Below are 11,807 nucleotides of genomic sequence, written 5' to 3'. Positions count from 1 at the left end.
ATGAGGATGGGAATGAGGATGGGATGGGGATGGGATGGGGATGGGATGGGAATGGGGACAGGACGGGGATGGGATGGGGATGGGATGCTCGCTGTCACCACTCCTGCCCACCCTGGTCCCCCAAACGCCACTCACCTGACCAGCTCCTCGTTGTAGAGTGACCGTGGGGACTCCCTGCCCAGGATGTAGACCTGGCCCTTGAAGACGGAGAGGCGGACGGTGCCCACCACCGGCTCCTGTGAGCGCCCAATGCACTCCCGCAGGAACTCACACTCGGGGCTGTGCCAGAAGCCTGAGGGCAGAGAGGGGTCAGTGGGATGAACACACAACTGGGGGGATCAGCTCCCAGTCCCCAGGAAGGGGATGAGCCATTCTGCCCTGGGATGRGCAGAGCAGGGATCTGCCCCAAAGGCCAACCCCAGCTCGTGGACTCTGCTCTGCTGAGTGGGATGCAGCCCCACAGCAACACTTCACCCCCAGGCAGCTCTGAAGGGAAACCCACTCAGCCATGGGGCCCCAGTGGGGCAGTCACCCCAGCAGTTCCCAGAGGGACGCAGAGCAGAGCGCTCCCCTCGGATCACCCAGCCCRGGCTGGCACTGGGGCTGMACTGGGCTGTGYTTTGGGGTGCAGGTGTCTTGGCTCCCCATCTTTCCAGTCCCCAAAAGGTCAGCGAGGCTCAGCTTGTCCCTGCTGCCCCTTGTGGGGGAATTTAACTGGTCCCCACTGCGGTCCCAGCACGAGGGGCTGGTGGGAAGTGGGGAGCCAGTGCTGGCACCCCAGAAATCTCCACCTAACCCTAATCTCCGCTCCTGCCCTGGCTCCAGCGGGGACAGCAGCCCCTGGTAGCCCAAATCCCCTGAGCTGGAGCCCAGGCTGGGTGYTGGGGTGATGTACAGTCACACCAACCCCCCAAACACATCCTGGGGAGCAGCTGTGGGCACTGCAGGTGCACGGAGGGGCCGCGGTGCTGCCTGCTCCCGCCCCATGTCCCCTCCTGTCCCTAAGCAGGGTAATTAGCCGGGGAGCCCTCGGAGACCTGGAATAACAGCCGGGGAGATGTAGAAGGAGATAGAGGTGGAGAAAGAAAGAGCCCATTCACCGCCCCCCGGTCATCCCCAGGTTTTATCTCTCCCATCTCACACCGGTGCCCTCTCACCTTTCCCTTCCCAGCTGGGCTCGGGGGCCGAAGCCATTAAAGAAACAAACAATTTCTTTTGTTGTTTGACCTCGCCAGCCCCTGAGCAGGGCCGTACCCTGCAGCCTCGTCCCCGGGCTCTGCTCCACAGCCCTACAGCCCCTCACCACCAACCGGTGTGGCCGGGGGGCTTGGGGACCCCTTCCCAGGCATTTCAGGGACTCCTGCCCCGAAATCAGCACTGCCATGCCAGCAGGAACCCCGGCTCCAGGCAAATACACTCTTTTTTTTTTTTTTTGGTGACCACCCTCCAGGTACGGCTCTGCAAATATCAGGATTGATGTAAAAAAATCCCTGTAAAAATAAGCCCCAGACACATTAAAATAATAACCAGCTGCTTAAATCCTGACTCTGACAGCTCCAGGTGGGAGGAAGCATCCCCTCTCTCCCGACCCCCCACCGCAGACACTGGAAGCGATCCCCCTTAATGATCCTTCCCACCATCCTGCCCTAATCACCGCGCAGGCAGGGGGACAATGGCATTTCCGCACCTGGAAAGGACGGGAATTGGCTTCAAAGCCACCCCTCCACAATGGGATCAATAGGAACAGGGGGAAGATAAACACTAATTCTCCTAAAAACGGGGCTAGCTGCAATAATGAGGTGTTAAAGGAAGGTGAGCTTGAAAGCCTGGCCTCCGGCATGGGGTTGGGGGGGACCCACGGGTGTTTATTGCACCCTGTTGGGGCTGTTCCTTGGATTCAAGAGTGGCTGGCAGGGAAGGCTGGGATGGAAATCCCTGGGGATTCAACATGTGGAGCCAGGGAAACAGCAGCCTTTGGCTGGCAAAGGTGGGAGGGCAGAAGTGAAACCACGAGTGGGGCTTTAACTTGGCGGCTGCACAACAAGAGAGTGGTTAGAAATAGGCAAACAAACAGGTTTATGGCTAAACTAGGAAAAAAAGGGTAAAAATAAAGGCAGCCCAGGTAAAAGTCTAATAAAAACGGCCAAAGGCAAGAGTGGCACCAGGGAGTGAATGAGGGCAGGGGCTGTGATCCAAGAGGAAGGTAGCAAAGCCTTCTGCAGCCCCTGTAAGGGTCCTAAAATATGATTTAAGCAGCAAAAGGGCTCAGGCATTAAATGCCAGTKGTCGAGGGAATGTCCTTGGAGGGGAAGGTGACAAGCACAGGCACCAGGAGCTACAGGGGAGAAAACAGCCTGAGCCAGCCCTGCTGGATCTGCTGCTGCCCAAAGCCTGAGATCCCACAGCCAGATTATTCCAGGATATCTCCCCATGGAAGACCCCACAGGAATCATCCCAGCYCTTGTGGTTAGAAACACCTGAAAATCTGTGGGAGGCTGAGAAATCAAGACCTATAAATGATAAACAGGGCAGGAATCTCCCTGGTGYGGGGTCTCCAGGGATGCCAGCACTGAACTGAGCACCCAGGGGTGGGCAGTGGGGTTTTGAGCTCACTCAGGGCATTTTGGGCTTATCCTATTTCCTTCAACTTCGCACCAGAGGCTGGGTCGGGGTTGATTCTCCCCCTGGGGTGCACAGGGGAAACGCTGAGCTGAGACCCCTCAAACTCAACTCGCGATTTTCCACAGGAGGAAGGACACAGGGCTTCTCTGCCGGGCTGAGCCAGTGTCCCCTCGTCCCCTGCGGGTCCCAGCCCTCTCCAGGCAGCGCTGTCCCGGGAGCCCCAAGCCGCAGTGCCMCTGTGTGGGCTGTGCACCGCATAGCACAGCCAGGACCCTTCACCCYGCACCTCCAGAGACCCCCGTGTGCTGCTCTGCCAGGGCACAGAGACAGCTTTGCAGGTCAAACCCTGTGCCAGGAGTTTGGGTGCCCCATATTGCGGGTGCGTGGGGTGAAAGCAGGCAGGGGTGGGATGAAGAAAGGTGACACGACAGGGGACAAAAGGACAGCGGGTTACATCCAAATGTGCTTGTTGGGATGRAGTGGTGGCACTGGGCTGGAAGAGATGCCATAAGAAAGCCCCCSTGGAAGCTGGCATTGCCTCCCAAAGGCAGGCACAGAGCTCCCTCCCAGGAAAGCAGACTCAGGGTGGGGTTTTGCTCAACCCAAACCCACCTTTCTCCCCGGGGAGGAGCCTCAAAATCCACACCTGAATTTTACCACCCCTGCAGCATCCACCAGCCACGAGGGAGGATGGGGAGGGAGCTGTGAGGATGCTGCAGTGGTAGGACTGGCCTGCACCTACCGTTGTACACCAGCTCCGAGAATTTCAGCGACAGCCCCTGCTTGATTTTCCGCACTTCGCGGTCCATGGTGAAGGCCTCGATATCTAAATGCGCGTGGTATAGGATCGTCCCCGCTGGGGTCTCATAGATACCTAACCATTTTTCCAGGCAGGGGGAAAAGCAGAAAAAGAGAGAGAAGCGAATGAGACCAAAACTGTCAGCAAATGACAAAAAATAATGACTTGGCTGACAGAAGGAGCCGTGGTCGAGCGCATTCAGTCTCRGCTCGCTGTAAAATGCATCTGTCATTATATTCATGCTGGGGCCGAGACAGTCCACTCCGCACCTTGCGGAGAAAATTTCTAGATTCCCCTCTTTGAAGAGGCACTCTGACGAGGCTAAATGACAGGGTTTGGGAACCGATCCCCCCACCCGTCCGTGCCCAACGGTCTGCGGCTGAAAACCTGTAATTAACGGAACGAGCGGGGCACAGGCGCGGGGAGAGCGGGGCCTGAAACACCCTCCTCTCCCCTGGGAGGCAATGGGGCTACCTGGGGGCTGGGAGGGCAACCTCCTTTAGGGTTGGCAGGCCTTCCCTCCCCAAGTCCCTTCCTGCAGCCCCCCGCATTGCACAAGGCCTGGGGATGGAGGGTGTTTAATTATTTCAGCAAGCTGCTCCTTTGTTGCAGCCGTTCAGGGCTTGTTTTTGTGCAGAATGTGGTTATTTGGGGTTTAAAAGAATGTGGTTATTTGGGGTTTGAATGCTGAGTATGGCTGGGCAGTGCTCCCACCCGAGTTGGATGCAGGTGGAAATGCCATGGGGAAATGCTGAGCTGGTCTGGCAGTGAATTTGTGATGGGAAAGGCTGTGACCTGTCTGTGGCCAGGGCTGCCCCASCAGCATGGCCCTGTCCCCTGCCTGCCTGCAGGGATGTCCCTCCCCACAGTGGCATCTGCTGTGGCACAGTCATGGGAACGGCAAAGGGCACAATGGAACCCTGAAGGAAACTGTCCCCACTGAAAGGGAATGTGTCCCCAACCAGCCCCAGCCCCGAGGGACCCACAGGGCTCAGAATTTCACCAGGCTCTGCTCTCTCAGTGCTCTGAGAGTGGCAAAGCTCAGCATGTCCTGTCCCAGTGTGGGCACTGTCCCACAACAGGAGCTGCAAGCACTCAGCCCGAGCCCCTTCCATCAGACACATCCTGAGCACTGTCAGCGATTTCCTACAGCCACAGAACACAACCCTGCTGTCCCCAAGGAGAGCCAGCCCCTCCTCTGCCATCCCACTGATGTCACAGCCCTGGGGCAGCTCAGGTTCTCCCCAAACAGCAGCTCCCTCGGTGCTGCAGGAACAGCCAGCCGAGTTAACACCAACCCTCGGCTGTSCCCACGGGCACAGAGAGCGGCTCCGTGTCCCTGCAGCCCCTGCCCGCCGAGCTGAGCCACCACTAACACAGTTAACATCCCCTCTCCTTCCCCTGGGAGGTGTTAAGGGCAGTTTGGGCTGAAGATTTGGGGACATGCCTCGACCTCCACCTCCTGCCCATCGCGGGTGCTGGAGGACAGGAGCAGAGCGTGTCAGCCGGGGCAGAGGGGAGGGAGGGCAGCTGACAGCCACTCTCCAGCCTCGCCGCTGCCGAGGAGACAAGAGACACCTTCAAAGTGACACTCGCAGCATCTCCAAGTGTCTATTTTCATCGCCCCCTGTTTACAGGAAAAAGACAGAGGTGTCAGCACTGCATCCCGACGATGCTTCAATCACCCCATAATTACTGCTGGGGAAGGGGGGCAGCCAAGGAGACAGCTGCCGCTACTTAAAATTTTCTAATTTGTAACCTCGGCTGTCACTTCACCTCCACCCGAGCAATTTCGCCGTGCTGAGTGCAGGCTGTCACTCCCGACGTCACCCGTGGGACAGGAAGGGATGTGGCGCCTTCCCAAGGGGAAGGGCAGGGCGATGCTGTGCCCATGGGAAAATGCTGCCCCAATTTCTACCCCTGCTCTGAGCTCAGAGGCTGAATTTGGCCTGGTGTGTGTTCATTACARRGAAGGGATTTTCCACTTCCTCCCTYCATCAGCTCAGAGCATCGARAGGAGGAAAGAGAAAAAGGAGGAGAAAGCCAAGGGGRGGAAAAACCCCAGCCGACGGCAGCGCTCAGCTTTTGGCAGCGGCAGACCCCTCCTTCTCTCTTCCTCCCCACTGATTTCATTTACTTCACTTAATTAGCCCCCCTTCGGAGTTAAAAAGATAATTTGATAATGAGGATGTGAAAGGGAGGGAGAAGCAGGGCCGTGCTCCCGCTGCAGCCCGGAGCCCCCGGCCGAGCCGCGCCCCCCGAGCGGCCCCTGGCACCCCGTAATTAGCCACCCTCCTCCCACTAAAACAAATACCGAAAAAACGAGTTAATAGGGCTTAAAAGGCTGGTGTGGGTGCGTTCTGAGCGCCCCTCGCCCATTAGGCCTTAACGAAGCTCAATTAGGAGTTTAGTAAAAATCAATGCAAATGAGTTTTTCTCTTCTCCAACTCCCTGGGACTGGGGGATGAAGGAGAGGAGGCACCCTCGCTGCCATCTCCACGACAAGGAAAGCTCTGCTGCCCCTGCCTCAGTTTCCCTTACAGCACCCCAAATCAGCAGGGCCACAACACACTGCTGGGTTTTAAGGGATTGTCTCCTCCAAGCCCAAATCCCATCTTCTGCACCATTGATCCTAAGCCCATTTAGGGTCCAAAATGCTCCAGGCAGTGGTGGGATCACGCTGAGCTGCCCTGCACCCCAAAAGCCCAGAGGGGGTAAGGACCCACAGAACCCTCCTGTTCTGCCCTGCTCCCCTCCCAGCTCTCCCTCCATCCCACAGGACATCTCTCCGAGCAGATTTCTGGGATGTTTCTCTCAATCCCAAGAAGCCAATTTGGGCAGGATCCTACTCAAAGTCAAGGGGGAGGCTGCCCCAGGATCTCATCCCTGCAGGGAACCCACTCTGAGGTCTCACCCCTGTCCCCAGAACCCCCCGGTGCTCCCGYGCCCGCCAGCACACAAACACGGCAGCGATCGCTCCGAGATGTCACACGGGAGATAGACATGACAGTTAAATGGGGTTTAGAGAAATTATTAAATGCTGGAAGGGTCACTACAGCGTGTCAGCGGCTCTTAAAAAAAAAATAAAACAGATTTTGACAAATTACTCAGCATCCTGCATGCAATTGCGCAGGCTGGCGTGCACGGGTCGGGGTTTTCTCCTTCCTTCTTTTGGTTTTAATTTGATTATTCAAACTCAGCTCAAATGATTTTGGGTTTTGTTTCTCGCCTTTTGCAGCAGATGCCGGTGTCCTGCCGTGGGGGGGAAGACCGCAGGCTTAGTCTCACCAAAATATTTGCTGCTGCCCTGCACAGAGGGCAAGTTTAAAGAAAGGGAGCATCTAATTAGGTATTAATGAGGYTTAAAACAAAAGAGTTGGATCAAAAACTTGGGAAACGATGCTRAGCCACATCCTTACTCAGTTTTGTACAGGAAAATTCATTGCCTCCAGAGGTTTCCAAYGAAATTGATCCCAATGGAAGATCAATATTAAGAGTCACGGCCTCAAAAATGTGTAGATAAATCGAAGAATTAGTCTTTTTTAAAAAAACCAAACCTCTCAGTGACTTGAATCAACCTCCTGTGATTTGTACTGGTATCAGAGAGTCTGGCACCATCCAGGACCTCCCATGAGCATCTCCCCCATAATCCCAAAGCCTGTTGTGTTTGCCATGGGGACAGTCTCCCCTGGAGCACTGGGACCCCAGGGCTGGTGGCAGCAGTGGCAGTGAGTGGGCAGCTGCTGTCACTGGAGAGCTACAAGAAGTCCCTGCCACAGGGAAATGTCTGCCAAAATCTGATGGGGAGGGAAAGGTTGAGGGCTGCTGCTGTGACCTGAACCAAAGCACCCCCGGATTACTCAGCACCTACCACACCCCACCACGGTTTTCCCATTTTTTCCTCTTTTTGGGGCAGGGCGGGCTCACCTCTGGACTTCATCCCGACGAAGCGATTCTCCACGATGTCGATGCGCCCGACCCCGTGCTTGCCGCTGTGAGGAGAAGGGAAGTTGCAGCAGTGCCAGCACAGTGGGGCACGGGTGGGTGTGAGAGTGGGGTCAGAGGGATGGACAGTGAGGAAAACAACTCGGTGGAGAGGAGATATTGGAGCAGGGGGTGCAGGAGTAAAGGGAGAGGATGCCCAGGGGCTCAACCTCTGCAGTGGGCAGGCAGCTGGGGCATGTGGGTGACTCAGAGAGGGTTCAGAGGACTTTTTAACCCTCCTCATGCACAGCCAGCAAAACCCTGAGCTATTTATACCCTTGTGCTCCTGGCCTTGGTGCCCAGCTCTGCTCGCTGGCATTTTTGGCACAGCTGGGACCCAGTTGGGACCATCCTCACACTGACCACCACCCTTGGGYTCACAAGGATGTGTTTGCCATGAGCATCCTGCTCCCACCCCACCCTGGGYACCCTGGGGACRCTGCCCTTGTCCCCTCTGCCAGCYRGGCAGGGTGGCACTCACGCGATGTCGTTCAGGTACACAAAGAGCTCCAGGGCCGAGGAACGAGTGGCTCCATCCCCGGTGTTGGTGACCTTCACTGGGACACCTGCAGAGGCGGGGAGAGAGGATGGGCAGGATCAGCCGGTGTCAGGATCCCCCCGGAACATCATCCCAGGGGCGTTAAATAGATGTGACAGATATGAACTCTAAATAACTTCTTAAAAAGGCATATCCAAGCTGGTGCGAGGGGGAGAAGAGGGGAGGGGGACCCACCTCGGGAGAGGAGCGAAATAAATAAATAAAAAAGGCCATAAAAACGTCACCCCCCCCTTTTCCTCTCTCTTCTCCCTCTCTTTTTTTTTAGGGCCTGTGAAATTGCAACCAGGCCCTTAACTAATTGAATTTCACGCTCCGCAATTGTCTTACAGCGCAGCACCTTCTGTCCCACCAGCCCTTGCTGGGGAGGGGGGACAGAGTGACAAATGTGTGCCCCCCCTCCTTCCCTCGCCAGCACGGGGGGTGTCTGGGGGGGACCCCCACACCGGGGCACKGCTGCTCGCACACGCACGCACACGCACCCCGCGGCGGGGTGCTCCCCGCCATGAATTAATTATTGCACCTTTTCTTTTTTTTTCCCCCCCTTTAAATTTTTTTTTTTTTAATTTAAGGGCGCTGGGCAGGAGCAAAGCGGAGCGGAGTGGGATGGTGGTGGTTGGGGAGGGGGGGATGCTGAATAGAAAGAGGCATTTTTCTTTAGCGGTGTGAAATGAGCAATAAATGTATTAGGAAGCTGACAAGGGGGCTGCGGGGCCCACAAAGAAAAGCRGTGCGGAGTTGGAGGCTAATCCCCCCTCCATCTGCCCTCCTCATTACCATTTAACGCACTATCAGTTGCCAATCAGCCTCAATGCCTCCCTTTCTAGTCTTTATTATATGGGCGCCCGCGAGAGCCCTGTCTAGTGACGGGGGCTGTCAGCTCCCCCCCACCGCCCCCCTCCCTTAAACCCCCTATTTTCCAGGGGTTTATAAACTCAGTTGTAAATTGCTATTAAATGTAAACTCGCGGCAATAATGAACCTTAAGCTGCTGCTCGGCTCGGGCCCCCCCACCCCGCGCCCTCCCCTCGCCCCRGCTCTTTCTCTCCGCATCCTCCGCCGGGATATCGGCCGGGGTCCGCCCGGCCAAGAGCCGACGTTGTCGGGGCTGTTGTTGCCGAAAGCTGCTTAGCCTTTGAAATAGTTAATAATTAGATTAAAACTTCAAATAAATTAACTAGGGGCTGAATGGGCTGCCGGGAGGGGGGCTGCTCCTTGCGGGGGGATCGTTATAATGGAGCGGGGAGGCTGGCGGTGGGGAGGGGGTGTCCCCTCCCAGCGGGGTCTCCCCCCAGCCTGCCCCGGAMTCGCCGCTGCTGCTGCCAGGATGGATGGTGGCACGGGGATGGTGGCAGCTGGCAGAGGTGGAGATGCTGCCCAGTGTCCCCGCCAGAGCTAGGCCCTGCCATGTGTCCCCAGGGATGTGACAGAGCATCCCTGTCGCCTTCAAGATGGCATCRCCAGCCAAATCCTGCTGGGCTATCKCCCCAGTTCTTACACTAGMCAGCATCACCTWCATGTCCCCAGAGCCACCTGTGTGCCACCTGCAGGAGAGGGACGCCGTGCTCACTGCGCCTCGATGGCTGCTGAGGGGTTCAGACCCTTTTGCATTCCCAAAAAGTCACAGAAAGCCCCTGAGATCCCCCCAGRCCCTCTGCACACCCCATCCCACAGCCCCCATCCTCAGCCCCATCTGTCCCCACCCTGGGGATGGTCCCTGCTGCCAGGGGACCTGCCAGGGTCCCGGCTGGGCACTGGGACTTGTCTTGGGGTCCAGGCACGAGGATCTGGCAGCAAGGAAGCTCTTACCCCGCTCAAACTTGATCTCCAGCACATCCGGGGTGTCAGGAGACTTGGCCGGATCACAGGTCTTGGTGTAGAGCCCGGGGGGAGCCTGGTGCTGCAGGGAGAGGGAGAGAAGAGGGACAGTCAGTGGCACTGCCAGGCCCAACACTGCTGGCAGCCCCAACCCCATCCCAAAGCACATCCCCCTCCCTGGGGCGCKCCCCCATCCCAAATCGCAGCACCGGCACGGCGCTTACCGGGGGCCCCGGCAACAAAGGGGTTGGCAGAATCAGCCAATTTTTCCCCTCAACTTGATCTCATCTTTTCCTCCAACGCCCCCACAGCTGGAGGCGGGATGGCTGCGGAGAAGAAGCAAGTCAGGCAGGGAAAAGCGGGACGCTGGCGGCGAGCGGCGGGGCGGGCGGGCGAGCGCRTCCCCGCACCACGGCCGGCCTTATTCGGCGCTGACCGAAAAAACTAATGAGGAGACCTGACCCCTGCAGGTGCTCCCGGCACACCGGCTCTTTGGTGGTGTCCCCGGGGTTAATACACACGGGGGAAAATAGAGCGACAAAGCAAAAACCCATTTCAGAGCACATCAACCTTTATGTATATTTTTTTTTCTTTCCCTTGAGATTTATAGGGAAGAGGCATCTTATCTCCATCAGAGCCAGGCCAGCGGAGGCTCGGGTGCTGATGGTGAATTGCTGCAATTGAAGTGCGTGCCAGAAGAAGAGGGAGGGGTAAAATATGATATAAAAAAGCTTTCCGTCCCAGAGAGCAAATGCTTTGCAATTTCACGTGGCCTCCTCGGCACTCACCCATGATGGGACTGCACAGGCTGACCCCAAAATACTTTCAGCTTGGTGTTTGCAAACTCCTGTCTCCACAGCTCCTGGAGGTGGAGGRGGAAGGGGGTGCACCACCAGGAAGCCTTTTAAAAGGTGGCAACCTGGTATTTCCCACTAAACCCTGCTGGACAGAGCTGCAGTTCTGGGCACTGCGACCCTGCCTGCACCTGCCCATGCTTCCCCTGTTCCTCTTTTCCTTTTTCCTTCTCGCTTTATCAAATTATAGAATAGTTTGGAATGGAGGGCACCTTTAAATGTCCCTTTTCCTCCCTTCTCTTGCTTTCCAGCAAAGGAAAAAATGATAAGGTAGAAAGCAAGTTAGGAAAAAAAGTACGCATAATAATCCAACCTAAAGTGATAGCTCCAAAAAAAAWTTAAGCTTCTTAAAAGGAAAATTAATTTCTCTACAGAAGACGGTTTCATCTAAAATTTTTTCCAGGCAAGCAGTAATAATTTTAGTTAAAACCTCCATTTATTTTTATCCAAATGAATTTATATTTGCTGGATCACTGCCAGCACCTGAGGGAACTCCAGCAAGCACCCTGTCCCACCCTCCACACTGAAGGACCCCCTTTGCCTCACCCCAAACCCTGGGGTGCACATCCCAATACCAACCCTGGGAATAAAGGCACGGCTACCCAAGCACACGCTGCAGCAAAACCCCCCTCAGTCCCCATTTTTTGTCATTCTTGCCCCTTTCCCTCGTTTTAAGGGAGAGGTGCTGGCAGGCAGGCGCRCCTCCCCCGTGCCCCCACGCACAGATTACACGGGCTGTGGATTTCAATTTTACATCGTCTGGCCTTTCCTAGCCCTGATCACACTTATTAAGTRGATGAACCTGCGAGAGATGATGAAAAACTTTGAGTTCAAAAGGAAAAGGTGGAGGGGTTGGAAGAAAAAATACCGGAAAGTATTAAAAACTCTTTACTAAACATTGGAAGTCAAAGTCAGGTAGTTTCCAATTTTCCGAGCCAACTATGAAAACCCCTATTAAATAAAATAACTAAATAGAAATAAAAGTGACATTTGGCTTGCATTCCATCATTACGGTGCRAGTCTGTCCTCTTTTTATTCTCTCTCCTAAAAGCACAGTTCAAATGACAAATAGTTTGTTGCAGTGTATCAATGCCTTCTATTTATCCCTCCCCGCAGGGGGGCTAGTCCTGCAATGTCATCTTTAAAGGGGAGAGAGAAAAAAAAAAAAGGGGAAA

General features: G+C 55.6%; 1 protein-coding gene across 5 annotated transcripts in view; it reads right to left on the bottom strand.

The window, feature by feature from the left end:
• ASS1 (argininosuccinate synthase 1) overlaps positions 1-11,807 on the bottom strand; it is a 24,687-nt gene that overhangs the window by 2,690 nt on the left and 10,190 nt on the right. For all 5 annotated transcript variants that reach the window (XM_057380071.1, XM_057380075.1, XM_057380072.1 and 2 more), the window contains exons 9-13: positions 9,770-9,860; positions 7,887-7,971; positions 7,349-7,413; positions 3,365-3,496; positions 136-292 (exon numbers count right to left, since the gene is read on the bottom strand). In XM_057380071.1, coding sequence (XP_057236054.1) covers positions 136-292; positions 3,365-3,496; positions 7,349-7,413; positions 7,887-7,971; positions 9,770-9,860 — 530 coding nt within the window. The remainder of the gene's footprint in view (positions 1-135; positions 293-3,364; positions 3,497-7,348; positions 7,414-7,886; positions 7,972-9,769; positions 9,861-11,807) is intronic.

This window comes from Malurus melanocephalus, unplaced genomic scaffold, assembly GCF_030028575.1.
Source record: "Malurus melanocephalus ecotype Western Australia unplaced genomic scaffold, MMel_1.1 scaffold_435, whole genome shotgun sequence".
In the NCBI taxonomy this organism is placed as follows: domain Eukaryota; kingdom Metazoa; phylum Chordata; class Aves; order Passeriformes; family Maluridae; genus Malurus; species Malurus melanocephalus.
Note: the sequence above shows the minus strand (reverse complement) of the source record. Positions and strands in the feature narration are given on the sequence as shown.